Source organism: Girardinichthys multiradiatus, chromosome 24 (assembly GCF_021462225.1).
Source record: "Girardinichthys multiradiatus isolate DD_20200921_A chromosome 24, DD_fGirMul_XY1, whole genome shotgun sequence".
NCBI lineage: Eukaryota > Metazoa > Chordata > Actinopteri > Cyprinodontiformes > Goodeidae > Girardinichthys > Girardinichthys multiradiatus.
Genome location: NC_061816.1, coordinates 21,005,652 through 21,023,683, shown reverse-complemented (window position 1 = coordinate 21,023,683; position 18,032 = coordinate 21,005,652). Strand labels below are relative to the sequence as shown.

The window sequence follows — 18,032 nt, the reverse complement described above, 5'->3', positions numbered from 1 at the left end:
AGTCTGTATAGGGTTGTGTTTTTTCCCAGAATCCCCTGTTCTGTTTCTTTACCTTTCCATTCTCTCTTGTCTTAGGGTTTTTTTTAAAAACATTTTTCCACTTTTAACGCAACACAAATTGATTATAAAAAAAAAAAAACACCTCAGTTACAACCTAATTCTTTAAGTTACCCATTTTCTGTTTCTTTTTACCATCTTCATTATTATTATTATTATTATTATTCCAATTTTATTTTAGGTTCAAATTTTAAGTGCGAAGCTGGACTTCACTCATGTTCAGTCAAAGTGCGGCTCCAAGGATAATCTGAAGCACACACCAAAAGGAGGCAATGTATGTAAACATTTCTCTTTTCTTTGCCTCGTTCTCTTCTTTTGCAATTGTTTTCTAACTTTATGGCTATGACATCCTGCTTGTGTCCATCTGTTTGTCTGTCATCTAACTTGTCATAGTGAAATTCAATACCATTGTTAAGAAGTTGATGAAGAAACTGTCTGTTTCCTGGTGCAAATCAGCTTCATGTCCCTGTTGTAGTGGTCAGGAGAAAATTCAGGCAGAAACATAAAGACTAGAAACCTTTAACTGGATTATTTTGGGTGAAAAAGCAGAAACAATGTGGTCTATTTAAGGTCTCCTCTTGTTTGAGAACCTCTTGCAGTTTTTTGTGTTTAAAACAAAAAAAAAGAAAGTCAACCTGTCATTTTATAGGTCATGATTCCAAGCGTTAAGCTGGACTTTAGCCACGTTCAGTCTAAATGTGGCTCCCTGGATAAAGTCCACCACCTGGCGGGCGGGGGAAACGTGAGTGACTTGCCAGAAAGTTCATCCCCGAAAACCTCTCCTATCATCACAATAAGCGTTTGAGCATGTCTGTAATGTGTAGTTGTGGTGTGTTTTTGTGATTTGTACCACAGAGGTTAAACATATAAGTCGATGATTATATTAAAAGATGAAGAAACATCCCATTAGCATGCAGGGTTGTCAGCTTTAAACGAGAAAGCTTCCTCTCCGTGTGGTGTCGTGGTCAACTGCTTGCTTTCCCGTTGACCTTTCTCCAGGGAAGTGATGTCATTAATCCACCCCCTCCGCCATAAACTCACAGATCCATTTTGTGATTTGTGCCCTATGCCACACACTGTTACTCTTTTCTTCACTGCATTTTATATCAAAACGTCAGATTTGTTTCTCATTTCATTTATATTAATTCCAGCCTCTTGTCTTCTCTCACAGGTTCACATCCAGACCAAGAAGATCGACTTGAGCCATGTCACCGCCAAATGTGGCTCCATGTCCAACATTCATTATAGGCCAGGTAATGCACAGAGTGCTTCTGGTATAAACGTGTGCGTGGAGAGAATCATTGGCACACACATCATACAAATGTCCTCTGAAGTTTAATTCACTGCACACAGTGGTACTTGTGCAGTTTCGGCTGTACTGGACTTTAGTGGAACTCTTGATATGGCTAGTCAAGGTATTTATTGAACTTGCTTTTGGATTTGTCTTTCAGTGATTCACTTAATATTGGATGGAATATCTTTCTCAGTTAAAATGGAAAAAAAAAATCTTCTTCGGCAGCTCCCATCAACTGTGGAGTTCCCCAAGCTTCAATCTTTGGGACAGTTTTGTTCACATTGTATATTTTATATTGTATTTAATTTTACACAAATATATGTGCTTTTTCATCCAGTGGGTGCCACACCTTTTTTATTCAGTAAAACTGCATTAATGAAATGTTGGAGATAACTAACTATCTTAGGCTTTGTCCAAACAAAAAAACAGATCTAGTTGTTTCCAAAAAGTTCATCATAAGCAGAGTATTAAGTCTAGAAATTTCTTGATCCATATGTAAACACGGAAACTGCTGTAGTAGCTTTGTCAGGTTTGAATGTTGTGCTGTAATACTAGAATGGAAACAAACCAAAAACAGAAGAAGATTGGGTAGTGTGGCATGATATTTTTAAACAATTTTGTGTTTTGGTTATCTACACGTCAATGCAATAGGGGTATTTCTCATTTTTTCAGCTTTGGTACCTATTACTAGAAAATATTGTTTCAGGGTTTCCAAAACTGAATGTGGGTGCAAGTCTAAGATGATAAATATTGCACACTCACATAATATTGTTCCCATGTGGACAGTGTCCTAAAAGTTAAGTAATAGATAAAGAGGTAAAGGAATAAATAAATTAAAGAAAAATAATAGTTCTTATAAAATTCATGGTCCAAAGAACACAAACTGACCTACAGTATCAAGCCATTTAGGGGGGTTATCATGTATTAATCAAACCCATGCCAGGAATTGATGTGTAGTGGTGGGTTCCATTTACTTCAGAAGATGGAACTTGAATCTCGAAATTAAGACTGAAATAAAATGCTCAGTTAGCAGTCAAACTCAACATTTATGTGTCCAAAAATAAAACATTTCAATAGCAAATGTATAGTACAATGAGTATGACTCATTCAATTAGTGGTAAACTGCCAGGTGTGCAAATCTCATAGCATAATATATACACAGAAGCTATATTGGATTGGAGTTCTCTGGGTTGATAAAGAATTATGACTTGAAAGGGCATTCCAGTGGTTACGATTTGATCATTCCAACTTCAGATGAAAAATGGAATCAACCATTATCTCTGGCTGTCTTTTGAAATTTAATTAAACAGGTACCCTGTGGTAAAGAGCTGTATTCTACAATGACACACTAAGCTACTCTTTGATTTGGTATTAGACAGTGTCTGTTGTCTACAGCCAGTTCTGAATTCCAATCACACTCTTAACTTGAACCAGAAAGAGAGACAGCATCACTTTTCTGTTAGTTTACCTCAAACTGCCTCCTGTTTTTCCAATTAATAAACAGTAAGCTAGAGGAATAACTCCAATAATACATGTCTTTTAATTTTAGGCCTTCTAGTTGTAATCATTTAACACAATGCAACTCTTTCACCCACTATGCCAATGTAGAATTGCTGAGGGGGTAATTGAAGTTTGTTTGCTTTGTCCACCGCTGTTTTTGGGATCTAGAAACAGGCTCCTGCTCATGTCACACGTGTAGGGATTAAGAGTGCTGGGTTCGCTTTTCGGATAATCTGGTCTGTTTATCGCAAAGGCAATAGCCGTGTCAACAGTACTGGCACAAAGGTGAGTTTGTTCCAGGGTTGTTAGAACTATGTCAAGGCTGCAGGTTGTCACTGTTCGTGCCATTGAGAAAAGGGTGTCTAGTTTGGGAACTTCAGAGTCCAATCTTTACCTTTTACACATAAATTGGCTCTGCTGACATCTAGGAAGCCTTAAACATTAGCTCACACAGTGAAGTGGCCAGGAATAGTCTGTTCATCAAAGTTTGAGGCCATGGTTCTCAACTGGAAAATGGTGCAATGCTCCATTCTGGTAGGGGGCAAGCCTCTACTTCAGATAGTGGAATTCAAGTATCTTGAATCTATTTATGCCAAAGGATGGATTTTAGAGAAGAGAGGAAAACGTTGGACTTAGCCGGCTCTAATAATGTATTTGCTCTGGTCTAACATCGTGAAAAAGGGAGCATAACCAAAATTCCAATCTCTCAATGATTCAATGAATCTCTATGACTAAAATGAGCTGTTTCCAGCCTCAGTTTTTTTAAGGAGCGTCCTCTTGTCTTGTTCACCATTGAAAGAATGGAGTGGGAGATGGATAGACAGATTGGGGCTTCATCTGCCATGATGTTCTGGTCTGACATGGTAGAGAATGAGCTGAGGCAAAAACCAAAGACATTGATTTACCATTCCATGTATGTTCCAACCCTCATCAGTGATCATGAGATAAGAGATATGGGGCAGAAGAGTTCCTATTCCTCCAGAATGAAAGGAGTCAGCGCCAATGGGGTTTGGGTCCCTGATCAGGATGCTTCCTGGACACCTGGTTTGGAGTTTTTCCTGGCCTGTCCAACTGGAAGGAGAACCAGCTGAAGACCTATAACTGGTCTTCTCCAGATATACAGTACAGACCAAAAGTTTGGACACACCTTCTCATTCAAAGAGTTTTCTTTATTTTCATGACTATGAATATTGTAGCTTCACACTGAAGGCATCAAAACTATGAATTAACACATGTGGAATTATATACTGAACAAAAAAGTGTGAAACAACTGAAAATATGTCTTATATTCTAGGTTCTTCAAAGTAGCCACCTTTTGCTTTGATTACTGCTCTGCACTCTTGGCATTCTGTTGATGAGCTTCAAGAGGTAGTCACCTGAAATGGTTTTCCAACAGTCTTGAAGGAGTTCCCAGGGATGCTTAGCACTTGTTGACCCTTTTGCCTTCATTCTGCGGTCCAGCTCACCCCAAACCATCTCGATTGGGTTCAGGTCCGGTGACTGTGGAGGCCAGGTCATCTGGCGCAGCACCCCATCACTCTTCTTCTTGGTAAAATAGCCCTTACACAGCCTGGAGGTGTGTTTGGGGTCATTGTCCTGTTGAAAAATAAATGATGGTCCAACTAAACGCAAACCGGATGGAATAGCATGCTGCTGCAAGATGCTGTGGTAGCCATGCTGGTTCAGTATGCCTTCAATTTTGAAGAAATCCCCAGTTTTTGCGACTGCACGTGGGGACACTTTTAAAGTTTTCCCAATTGTTCGGACAGACTGACCTTCATTTCTTAAAGTAATGATGGCCACTCGTTTTTCTTTACTTAGCTGCTTTTGTCTTGCCATAATACCAATTCTAACAGTCTATTCAGTAGGACTATCAGCTGTGTACTGTATCCACCTCCTGCACAACACAACTGATGGTCCAAACCCCATTTATAAGGCTTGAAATCCCACTTATTAAACCTGACAGGGCACACCTGTGAAGTGAAAACCATTTCAGGTGACTACCTCTTGAAGCTCATCAACAGAATACCAAGAGTGTGCGGAGCAGTAATCAAAGCAAAAGGTGGCTACTTTGAAGAACCTAGAATATAAGACATATTTTCAGTTGTTTCACACTTCTTTGTTCAGTATATAATTCCACATGTGTTAATTCATAGTTTTGATGCCTTCAGTGTGAAGCTACAATATCCATAGCCATGAAAATAAAGAAAACTATTTGAATGGGAAGGTGTGTCCAAACATTTGGTCTGTACTGTATATCATATTACATTCTGGAGTTTCCATTCAAGAGTCTTTGACAGAACCTAGTGGCACCAAACCTTAAGGCTGCCAGATAAAAGATGAAATGGTCTTATTTATTATTTAATGGTGATATTTTAGTCTTTCCTACCTTTTCAAGGTTTTATCAAAAGTTGTACAGACAAAACATTTGCTTAGGAGCTATTCTTTCCTATAATTTCATATGGAATGTTGTCTACATTTTCACGTCTCTTAAACAGTTACATCAAGCATTTAATGATACTTCTTCTGCTGAGCCTTGTTTTGTAGAGGACTGTCATGTCTTTGCTGTGGGATTTCTTGTCTTGAGTTTAGCCTTAGAGAAGTGTGGCCCAGTCTGTGATAAGGCCTCATGGGTTTCTTTTGTTTCCGCCTCTTGCTGTTGTTTTCCCAGGGGGAGGAAATGTGCGTATTGAGAACGTGAAGCTGGATTTCAAAGATAAGGCTAATGCCAAGGTCGGCTCCCTGGATAATGCCACCCACATTCCTGGAGGAGGGAATATCATGGTAAGAAAAGAAGTCCAGAAATATTTTAACATCAAATATCCCTGCTTTTTTCTTTTACCTTTACTTTCGCTATGAAGGACTATGACACAGCAATGTCAGTTTAAAATATTCATTACATAAAATAATAAATGTAGGAAAGGAGGACTGTTGAACTCTTGACATATTGCTGGTGTGCTTCAGTAAGGGAGTTTAACAAGCCTGACAAGGTCCCCCAGATGGTACCTCGGGCAGAACAAATAGGTAAAATGGATGAGAAGATGAGGAGGATGAGGATTGAGAGATTTAGAGATAAGAACTGAAGCAAGTACGGATGAGGGAAGAAAGGTTGGAGTGAGGGATGAAGGAGATTGGGACAAATGGGAAAGGAAGAACAGTATAGATGAGAAGTATAGATGATGGATGAAGGGATAAGGCATGAAAAATGTGAGAGGCAAGTGGAAATAAAGGATGAAAGAGGTTGGGACAAGTGAGGAAGGATGAGTAAGGTAAGGGCAAGATATAAAGTTTCAAGGAATGGGTGTGAGATGAAGGAGGTAGGGATGAGGCTAGAAAGTAGTAGGGATGAGTGATGAAGAATCAAGGAAGTAGGGCAGAGGAATGAATGACGCAGACATGAGGGATGACGGGATAACGAAGGCAGAAGGAAGGAATGAGATGAATGATAACAGGGAAATGAAGTAGGGAGATGGGGTGAATGAAATAGGGATAAGGAATGGGAGATGATAAAGGTAGGGCTGAGACATGAATGAGGTAAGTATTACTAAGAATTGTTGCTCTAGATAAAGAGCACACCGCATCAAATTGGTCTGCATGGCTGTTGTCCCAGAAGGAAGCCTCTCCTTTGCAGACTAAGGACATGGATTACTAGAACCATGTCCTGTGGTCTGATGAGACAGATAAACTTATTTACTTCAGATGGTGTCAAGCGTGTGTGGTGGAAACTAGGTGAGGAGTACAAAGACAAGTGCCTATAGTAAAGCAGGAGCTGCATGAGTGCCTCTGTCACAGGGGAGCTGCAGTTCATTTAGGGAACCATGAATGCCAACATGTACTGTGACATACTGCGGCAAAACAGGATCCCTTACATTTGGAGACTGGGCCGCAGGGCAGTATTCCAACATGATAACGATCCCAAACACACCTCCACAGCCTTGCTCAAGAAGCTGAAGGTAAAGGTGATGGACTGGCCAAGCATGTTTCCAGATCTAAAGCCTATTGAGCATCTGTGGGGCATCCTCAAATGGAAATGGAAGGCGTGCAAGGTCCCCAACCCTCCACCAGCTCTGTCACGTAGTTATGGAGAACTGCAATTATTAGGATCTACTTAATACTTGACAAAGATTTACCTCAGAGTATGTCTTTAACATTGATGAGATCTTCTGGGCACTGATCGGATTTCCCCTGCATCCCCCAGGCTAAAGCCAGCAAACTGTTTGTGTGACTGTCCAATGAAGCATACAGTTCAGTCTTTAGCTTCTGGTTGGTGATTCGCTGATATTCTGTACAGACCTAATGAAAACAAAGTGGCCTTAATCATTCCCCCTTTAAATCAAAAACATATAATTTAAATGAACACACACACATTATGTAGTGCTTGAGACCGGTTTTTGAAGCTCTGAGACGGATTTAAATAATGTGAATAAGCATATTATGACAAGTAAACTGAATTCAACCATGTTCTACAGCTTTATGTACCTGCTGTTATCTATGGGGTTCATTAATAGTGATACATTACTCTGCATAACGTTATACATTTTGTGAATGTTTAGAGTCATTAATGGTTCTTTAGACTGAGTAAAAGTAGCATTTCTGAAGTTTCAACCAAAATATGAGGTAATTATGTGTAGGCTACAGTAAGGTGTCTAATAACGATGTGGATGCATTATGAAGCAGAGCAAACATTGTAACGTTAAGCCTGCAGAGAGTTGCAGTTACCTATATTAGTCACCTCCTGGCATGGCTGCCATTCTCAGCAGGCATGCAAAACGCTGCACAAGTGTTCGCACAAACAGTATCTGTAACTTATCCGTTCTTTTAAATTCGTGTTGTTGAAAGCTACAGCACGCATGTTTCTCAGGTTAACGTTACATGGTTCACGTGCCCTTATATTGTTTCTTGCTAACATTAGCTGACTCAAGAGCCCGAATTACCGAATTGTAGCGTTACTTACTCATTTGCACAACATAACGTTACCATTTAAAAAATAATTAACAGTAGCGTGTCTTGTAGTTTTTAACAGTCTCGTCGGTCTAACGTTATGTCAAGTTTAAACTTAACGTTACTTTCAAGGGTCAACAGGACATTTACATTAACTTGCTAGCTAACCACTTCTGACAACTCATATTCGCCAGTTGTCTCGTCAAACGAAACTAACGTTAGTTTATAGTCAAGAACCTTAGTTTAGCCCATAGGTTTAGTCATACAGAATAACCAAATACATTATTTTGTGACCTTACCGTCGGGACGCAATTCGTGCCTCTCTTCACATTCACAGTAGATGGTTGAGTTGAATGAGTTCACTGTGCCAACCTCTCAACAGACGATAGTGTCCAGCTAGCTTTGATTGGCTGTCAGCGGCAGGATCAGACCAATCGTCATCAGACTCCTCTGTTACCTATTGGTGCCCGCCTGAAAATTGAACTTTAGATAAATGCGCGGGTTTTCTTTCAAAATAACCTTTTTCTTTCATACGTTTTATGCTATTTCCCTTTACTATAACTATTACCAAAAAATAAATAAATAAGCCATAACATTATAAACACTGATAGGTGAAGTGAATTACACTGATAATCTTGTTATCAGAATCCAATTGGCAGCAAAAGAGAAACCTTTTGTTTTTCACGCAGACAGTACTCCTAAAATGGCAGCCAGAGGGATACTGGAGGGATCCTGGCAATCCAATAAAGCGTTGCTAAAGACCTGCCTATTAAATGTCTTAAAGTGACTCCTCACTGAAATCTACCAAGTCTGTTTCCAAACCACACAGTAATACGGAAATTAAACAAAATTTATGATGTCATTATCTCAGTTTAAACATTAAAATAATTTATATCTCAGAATGAAAAGTCTTTGAGGAAAGCTTGTAGCAGTAGAATCAACATGGGGATCAAAGCAGTCTGACAATATCTAAATATTTGAAGTTATCCACTGTCAACACCTTTTAAATTGTTGGTTTTGGGCTAGATTGTGACTTAGAATTTTATTTTTCAGTTTTGTTTTTGATACAGTGATGTGCATTAACACTCATAACGTTAGGCCACAAAGTCATCCCCTTAGGCAATGATTCTGTTCCTCCTCTTTCTGAAGGCTAACAGGAATCATCAGGACACTTAAGATGTTGTCTGTTTTTATACTTACTGAGTTACTGTCCACTGTGCGGCGGCCTTAAGGTAAGACTCTAAACATTTTATGTGCAGGGTGTGTGGGGTCTGCAGAGATTTTAGCAGCTCTTTTCCTGACCCTGGACCTGTATAAGTAAATACTGGATGGAGGGAAGGTCAGACCTGATTATTCTCTCTGCATTCCTGATTATTCGTTGCAGTCTGGACCTGTCCTGTTTTGTGGATGATCCAAACCACACTGAGATGGATGAAGACAGGACAGACTGAATGATAGCAGTGTAGAAGATGACCAGCAGCTCCTTTGGAAGGTTGAACTTCTTGAGTTGCCTCAGGAAGTACAGTCTCTGCTGGGCCTTCTTTCGAACAGTGTCTATGTGTGAAGACCATATCAGGTCAGGTGGTGCCTAGGAACCTGAAGAGGTCCACAGCAGACACAGTGTTGTTCAAGATGGTGTGAGGTGTGTGTGGGGGTGGTGTTCCACCCCCACACTCAACCAAAGAAGATAATTTGACTAGTTTTAACGTAAAACTTTTAAATTGTATTGTTGTTAATATCACTGCACACATGGGTTTTGTTTCTACTGAAAAGGTTTAAGTTACACAAACAAAGAAATGGAAGTTGTACTCTTCCATTAAATTTAACGTTGGTGTGGCAGATCTTTAATACATTATGTGTACTAAAAAATAATAAGTTGGAAAAAGACAACACATGAAACTGTCATTTTTATGTTAAGACACTAAATATTTTTTGTGTTCAGCATAACACTCAAACTCTTGTAGTAATCATATGTTTTTGTTATGTTCAGTGAACATTATTTTTTTCCGTTCTTTAACAGTAAAGTTATTACTTGTCACATGAACGTAAAAACATTCAGTTCATATAATTACAACATTTTTATTTGTTAATTCAACTAGAAAACTATATGCTAAGTGCACAGTCTTTCTGATGTTATTTGGCCAAAAACTAATTAGGGTATCTTGCCTTAAAATCTTATAGTAAAACTGACTCAAAAATCTTAAATTGTTGACTTAACACAAAAAAATTATGTCAACTTCACAGGAGATGGGTATTTGAGTCAAGTAAACATAAAATATTTATGTCACATTGACAGTCTTGAACATTTTTGTTGACTTCACAATAAAATTTTATGTCATGGATGGATTGGGGTTTACAGTGTAGGGAAAAGGGATGACCAAATCCCTTTGGTATGAGAAACAAATTTGAGATAGGGCTGAAGAAGGTGGAAAGTAGGGATTAGGGATGAGTAAACTAGGGTGATGAACAAATGAGGTGGGATGAGGGATGTGGGATTGAGGGTGTAGGATTGAGGGATGAATGAAGTGGAGGTGGAAAGTAGGGATGAATGGGAAGAATAAATTAGGGATTTGGGCGGTCAGTAGTAAGGATGAGGAAGGAATAAAGTATGGAGGAATGAATGAGTTGGAGGTGAGGGAAGTGTGGATAAATGAGAGAGATATAAAGGAAGGATGAGGTAGGGAGGAGGGATGTCGGAGTAATGGAGGAATAAAGTATGGACGACCAATGAATGATGTAGGTATGAAAGAGATAGAGATTAGGGCGGAAGTACTGATGAAAAGTGAAGGAGGTAGGGAAGAAGACAGCTGTTATGAGGAAGGTAGAGATTGAGAGAAATAAATAGGGGATGAAGAAGGGATGAAATGGTGCAGCCCTGTGTTTGAACCTAACACAATAAATACATTTTTTTCTCCTTCCTTACCCAACAGATCGAAAGCCACAAACTGAGCTTCCGGGAAACAGCCAAAGCTCGCGTGGACCATGGTGCAGAAATCATTGTCACCCACTCCCCCGGGATCGAGACGGGAGGCACCTCTCCTCGCCTGTCCTCCGCCGGCAGCATGAACGTGACGGAGTCGCCCCAGCTGTCCACGCTGGCGCAGGACGTCACTGCTGCCCTGGCCAAGCAGGGCTTATGAGCATTTAGTCACCGTCAGAACAAATCGGCGCCATTACTCCCTCCTCCCGTCATTGTTGCTCCCTCATAGACATCCAGTGTTGTCCCTTCAGCGCAACATGACCCCAACACACATAACCTCTACAGTTGTAATTGATCGGCTGTGTTGTTCATCCAGTTGGATTTTAAAGACTGAATTCTGCCGTCTTTAAATAGGAAAACCTCCCAGTTCTTCAATCCTCCACTCAATTATGGACGTTTCTGTTTCAGATTTGATAGGCTGAAGGCTTCAGTGGCTGCGATTGTCTCAGTAAGCGGTTTTTACGATTGTATGACAAATTTTGAAGTGCTTCACCACTACCCTCCTGAATTTATACGGTACTGAATGCAATTTATTGCTACTAGATAAATAACGTTGTCTTAAAGGATACAAATGTATGAGAGACTTACGGAAAAATGCGAAAGAATGGCTGACAAATGGGCATGTCCGCTAAAATGTGACATGAGTTTGTCTGTGTTCGTATGTTGGATTTTAATGTTTTCTTGCTATGTTTTATTTTTTACATAAATGTTACTGTAGTGTTACAGTTTTGTACCTTCCCTGTAGCTGCTCTGGCTTATTGGTGTTTATAATAACCATGGCAGTTGTGTAAAATGTCCAGCGATGAACAGCTAGCTTTCCAATAGAGTTTCTTTTATTATTTGGTTGTTGTTTTTTTTCCCTAAAAGCTGCCTGTTTAGGTTTGTTTTTATATTTATGCTGTAGTTTTACAAGGTTACACAATACTGTTTTGCTGGCATGGCAAAAATGATTAAGTTAGAGCTATTTGCAGCTATCTTAAATTTTTTTGTTGTTAGCAAAAATGGCCCGGATACAATCCAAGTTAGGGCTGAAGAAGCTTTTCGACCTTTCTCGTTTTTGCTAAGAGAGTGGGTGGTACAACTTGTTCGATAGGGTAAAGAGCCCAAAGTTTGTTCGAATTAAGTGTGAAGTATGGAGCTTCATATGAAAACATTCCTGTTCGGGTAAAAAAAATAAATGTTTGTTGGTTTTGATCGTTGCTGGAAAGGTTCAGAGGAATGAAAGTTAGAGTTCATTAACAAAAAAAAAAAAGTTAAATGAAACTCTTCTAGCATATTATCTGCTCACCTTTGTGAAACCCTTTTTGCACCCGGTGTCAGGATTCCCCCCACCGCTGCCAGTGTTTCCCCGTGCTTCCTCTTTCCCGGTCCCCTCTTTGCCTGTGTAAGTGTATTTAAAGAAATGTAGATGTGTGTGCACTATTTCCGATGTTTGAGATGTACTGATGACAAATGCTCCGACAACATGATGACAGCATAAATAAAAAATAAATAAAAACTGACTTTCTGGAGTGGTTTTTATTCATTTGGTAGAAATAATTTCACTGATATGGTCATCCATTGGTTGCTTCAGAAATAGCTAATTCACTTTTACTTGGTTCACACTGAGTCATTAAATGTGGATTTTCTTGGCAATGTAATGTTTTATTTTCCTTTTTTACATTTTCAAAAATAGGTCTCCAGGAACTGTCAATTTCATGTGTAAATATGATTTACACATGAATGCATTTAAACAGTGTTGTTTTTACCTTAGCTTATTCTTTCTCAAAGCAGCAATTACTATCTACTTTCTAATTGGTACATCCTTTGTACCTTTACACATTGTGATTTATAGTGTCTTGCAAAAGCATTCATACCCATTTAACTTTTCCACGTTTAGCCACATAGCAACCACAAACTTCAATGGATTTTATTAGGATTTTATTTTATAGACAAATACCAATTTTAAAATAGGTCAAGATCAGTCAGACTGGATGGATGGCATCTATGAACATCAGTTTTCAAGTTTGACCACTACTTCAAAATTGGATGTAGGTGTCTGGACTTTGACAGGGCAATTCTAACACATTAATATGCTTTGATCCACTCCATTCCATTGTATGTTGTATGTTAATGGACATTGCCCTGCTGAAAGGTAAACTTCTGCCATACAGAATGATGCTGCCGTATTAGTCAAACTACATTTTTTCAATATAGATGTCCGTATTCTTTTAAATATAAATTATGTTTGACGTCATTATTATGGCCCCATGCCTTAATCACAACCCACAGAAATTGCTTTGAATGTTGGAGCTAAAGTTTCTTCAGTCTAGAGACTGAATGCAGTTTAGATAGTTCATTTAGGCAGCATTCAAAATAACATTTTTAATTGGTGGTCCAAAAGAATTTTCAATAACAACTGAAACTGGTTGTAGTTTGGTTGGCAATTAACTAGTTAGTGACCACATAGGATGGGTTGCCAATAAGGAAGGGGAAATTTGTTGCAAAAACAAAACTCTTCTTAAACTATGTTGATTTTTTTTTTTTTTTTGTACTCTTACATTAAAGTTATTATTGTGGAAAGAAAATTAACATCTATTTTGTTGTCTGTGTTTAATTTTTATCCAACGGCTAACAGCTAGCTTCATGTTTAGCCTAACCTTCTGACATGAAAGTGTCGTTAATTCTTTCATGTTACCTGTAAACCTTGTCAGTAGAATTGTCCGATGCTTTGGCCACTACACTGGAAGAATTCCCAACCCACAAATATTGTTTAGCTGATCCAGAGTTTTAAAAACACAGGTAGTGAGATTGATTAGTTTAGTTAGGATTACCCAGTTATTGACATGGGAAGATGAGTCATTATTTTTGGAAAATCAGAGTAAGCGGCAAAAACTAATTTGATATATTACATCAGTCATACTTTTTGTTGCTGTTTATTTCTTCTTTGTGAAGATTAAGATTATTTTAAAATAAGATCAATATTTTCGTTTTTTTGTATTGCTAAAATAGTGCTGTCCCCCATTTAAGCATCAAGGCTAACATGATTTTATCTGATTGCTAACAGCTAGCTACATGTTTAACCTAATAAGGTTTTTTTTAGGTTCACCTGTTTAATCACTTGTTAGCATGATCAGAGCATTGTGTTATCACTTGCTGTAGCTCAAAGCGAGCATCAGAATGGGGAAGAAAAGGAAATTCAATTCAATTCAATTCAAATTCAATTCAAAAATATTTTATTAATCCCAAAGGGAAATTAAATGTTGTTGAAGCTCATTATGAGGGTTTCCTCAAAGAGCCGTTGTAGATGCTGATGGCTGTGGGCAGGAAGGATCTCCTGTAGCGCTCCGTCTTACAGAAGAAGCCTCTGACTGAAGACACTCTGTTGTTGTAGGATAGTCTCATGAATAGGATGCTCAGGGTTCTCCATAATGTTCTTCATTTTATGAAGAATCTGTCTTTCCACAATGATCTCCAGAGGTTCCAGAGGAGTCCCCAGAACAGAGCCAGCCTTTTTATCAGCTTGTTGAGCTTTTTTAGGTCCCTGGCTCTGATGCTGCTTCCCCAGCAGATGATGGGAGAAGAGATCACACTCTCCACAACAGAGTTATAGAAGATATGCAGCATCTTGCTGCAAACACCAAAGGACCTACGCTTCCTCAAGAAGTACAGTCTGCTCTGTCCCTTCTTGTAGACGGCTTCACAGTTGCATCTCCGCTCCAGTCTGTGGTCCAGGTGAACACCGAGGTATTTATACTCCTCCACCACCTCCACCTCTTCTCCCATGATAGAAATAGTTTTTGACTTATTCCTGTTTCTCTTAAAATCTACAATCATCTCCTTTGTTTTAGTCATGTTCAAAATGAGATGATTGTTTCCACACCATGCCACAAAGCGGTCCACCACCTTCCTGTACTCAGCTTCTTGTCCATCTCTGATCCACCCCACAACTGCAGAATCATCCGAGTATTTCTGCAGATGACAGGAGTCTGTCTTGTACTGGAAGTCTGAGGTGTACAGAGTGAAAAGGAATGGTGAGAGTACAGTCCCCTGTGTTGCTCCTGTGCTGCTGACTACCTGGTTAGACTCATAACCCTTCAGTCTCACAAACTGTGGTCTGTTTGCCAGGTAGTCTTTGATCCAGGACATTGTTGAGGCCTCCACCTGAGTCTTCTGGCGTTTCTGACAAAGCAAATTAGGTTGGATTGTATTAAATGCACTGGAGAAATCAAAGAACATGATCCTCACAGTGCTGCTGGCTGTGTCCAGATGACAGTGGGTTTGTTGAAGCAGGTGTATGATGGCATCTTCAACTCCAACTCCACAGCGATAAGCAAACTGAAGGGGGTCCTGATGGTTTACTGTTTGCTTACTCAGGTGGGCCAACAGGAGTCTCTCTAGGACCTTCATGATGTGAGATGTCAGGGCAACAGGTCTATAGTCATTGAGGACTGATTGGTGAGTTTTCTTTGGTACAGGAACAAGACAGGAGGTCTTCCACAACACTGGAACCTTCTTCTGGGCCAGGCTAAGGTTGGAGAGGTGCTGCAGAATCCCACAGAGCTGTTCTGCACAGACCTTCAGGACTCTAGGGCTGACATGATCTGGACCTGCAGCCTTATTCCAATTCAGTCTCTCCAGTTGCATCTTCACCTGACACCCTTGAGACACACAGGTGGAAGGGGGAAGCAAAGTAAGCATCAGCATCTTCTGATATGGTTGAAGGCAAACATGCAGAAGCAGAAGGGTCTAGGGCTGAGGTGGAAGATAAAACATTTGAGGTGTTACTGGACAGCTGTGGGTCCTGTGGGTCAAAGGAAGGTGGAATGTCTGTTTGGCTGTGAGCAGGAGAGGAGGATGCGAAGCTTGTTTCTGAACTGAACCTATTGAAGAATGTGTTCAGTTCATTGGCACTGTCCAGACCTCCATCGGTCTGATCATCCTTCTGCTTGAAGCCTATGATCTTCTTCATCCTTGTCCACACATCTCTGATATTGTTTTGCTGGAGCTTGCTCTCCAGCTTCTTCTTGTACACCTCCTTGCTGTCTCTTATCTTGACTTTAAGTTGCTTCTGACTCACTCAGTCAGAATGACTCTGAACGTAGCATGGTTTTTGGTGCCGGACAGGGTGGTCTGAATATTTCAAAAACTGCTCATCTACTAGGATTTTCACACACAACATTCTCAGCTTTCCAGGGATCGGTTTGAAATAAAGTAAATACCCAGTGAGCGACGGTTGTCCGGATGAAAATGCCTTGTTGCCTACAGAGGAGAATGGGTTGGAATGATAGAAAGGCAACAGTTGCTCAAACAATTTCTCATTCAAGTATGTGGAATACCACCTGTGAACCCAAAACACACCAAACCTTAAAGCGGATGGGCTACAGCAGCAGAACACCACACTGGCCATCACTCTTGTCAGCTAAGAGCAAGAAACTGAGTCTACAAATTACACCGGCTCACCATAAGTTGACAATAACAGAATAAAAAACATCACATGGTCCATAGGGTTTCAGTTTCACTTGTAACATTCAGATAGTAGAGTCAGAAATTGGTGAAAACATAATTAAAGCACTGGTCCCAACCAACAAATATTTGGTTCTTTTACAGATACACATTCTGTATGATTGCTGCAGTGAAAAAGAAGCCAGTAATGAATTTTCTCTGTGTGTTGAACTGTTAACGCATAGTTTACAGAAATGCAGCTTCCTCAGCTGCTTTTTTAAATAGTTTATTTTCTAGTGACTAGCAAAGAAATGCTTTACCTGATAATTTGGTTGGATTCCAAGTACTATACTGTTTCTCACTAACAAATATTTATTTTGAAAGTTAACTTAGATGTTTTCCCAGAAGTCTGAGTGATTTGAATTTGGTGGGCATTAGCTTCAATTCAAACTGCTGCTAACAATAATTTAAGGTCTTAATAACAGGTATTTTGAAGAAAGTGATATTTATCTTTTTAGTCCTTATCCTACCCTCATACTATGAGATATAAGGTTTTCAATGGTATGAAATATGAAAAGCCATCCTGTTCATTCCTTTAAAGTTAGTGTTTTCTGACACTTGGGGAAAAAAAAGCAAAACACCCATTTTTTTGGCTGACATACACAACCGGTCAAAAGTTGTAGATAAACTTTCTCACCTAACGGATGTCTTTATTTTCATGACTATTTACATTGTAGATTCTCACTCAAGGCAATAAAACTGTGAATGAACACATATAATTTTATATAGTAAACAAAAAAAGAAAAAAAAACTCTAACATTTAATATTTTAGATTCTTCCATATAGCTACCCTTTGCTTTGATTACTGCTTTGCTCTCTTGGCATCTCTCCATGAGCTTCATGAGGTGGTCACCTGAAATGGTTTTCCAAAGAGAGTAATGGTTTTCCCAGAGGTACAATGAGAGACGGCCAAAGGTTAATATTTTAGGTTAATAATACAGTCATCACAGCAAAGGGCGGGTTCTTTAAGAAATCTAAAATAAAAACAGATTTAAAGTTCTTTTTTTTTGTTTTCTACATAATTTAAAGGTGTTCATTCACAGCTTTGATTACTTCAGTGATAATCTACATATAATGTAAATGATTGTGAAAATAAAGAAAACCATTAAATGAGAAAACCTTTGACCGGTGGAGTACATAGAGATCTTTCAAACTGGACAAAAACAAAATAAAACATAAACGCTTTCCATTTATCCACAATCAGAGCAAATTATTGGATAAATGATCCCATTCTTGTTCCATCCTACAACCAAATTAAAAAGCAGGAAATCATTTAAAGCCTTAGCCAGGATAAAATGCAGTGTGTAAAATAGCCTCCCTATTCTTGGCAGCAAGCAGGGGATGCTAACTTCCCATTGAGTGTGCATGCATAAAAGCAACAGAAAACCTGTCCAAAGCAGGAGGTGCAACTGAAAGAGAAGTTGTAAATATTTTTTGTTCTTGTGCACTCACCTTTCTAATGCCGCCCTGGGCAACTGCCCATATGGTCCATATGTAAAACCACCTGTCCATGATTTTGGCCTTTGTACATTAACAGGTTAGGAAAAGTTAAATTATTAAGTTATGAGAGCCAATTTCTCTTCTTTCTTTGCACAGTGATAGAAAATGATCTTCCATAGAATTGGATTTCCATTCAAAAAACGACCATATTTTATTAAGTACTATAAATGCTTTTAAAACCAGTCCTAATTATGGTTTTGCAGATGGAATCAGGTTTGTTGATGATGTTTCTTTCCCAGCTCATCAACCAACCTGTTGATGCTCGCACGGTGCATT

At 39.2% G+C, this 18,032-nt stretch overlaps 1 protein-coding gene and 1 long non-coding RNA gene across 9 annotated transcripts in view; one reads left to right on the top strand and one right to left on the bottom strand.

Annotated features, from left to right (window-relative positions):
• LOC124861765 (microtubule-associated protein 2-like) overlaps positions 1 to 12,274 on the top strand; it is an 83,511-nt gene extending 71,237 nt beyond the window's left edge. For 5 of the 8 annotated variants that reach the window (XM_047355701.1, XM_047355699.1, XM_047355700.1 and 2 more), the window contains 5 exons: positions 239 to 331; positions 707 to 799; positions 1,229 to 1,310; positions 5,523 to 5,635; positions 10,723 to 12,274. In XM_047355701.1, the coding sequence (XP_047211657.1) occupies positions 239 to 331; positions 707 to 799; positions 1,229 to 1,310; positions 5,523 to 5,635; positions 10,723 to 10,932 (591 nt within the window). In that variant the 3' untranslated portion in view covers positions 10,933 to 12,274. The remainder of the gene's footprint in view (positions 1 to 238; positions 332 to 706; positions 800 to 1,228; positions 1,311 to 5,522; positions 5,636 to 10,722) is intronic. The other 3 variants (XM_047355702.1, XM_047355703.1, XM_047355704.1) reach the window with 3 other exon arrangements.
• LOC124861768 lies at positions 5,481 to 9,158 on the bottom strand. Its single transcript, XR_007036741.1, has 3 exons — positions 8,092 to 9,158; positions 6,982 to 7,144; positions 5,481 to 5,615 (listed from the first exon to the last, which is right to left on the bottom strand). It is a non-coding gene; the product is annotated as an uncharacterized LOC124861768 (long non-coding RNA).
• Positions 12,275 to 18,032: the final 5,758 nt, after the last annotated feature.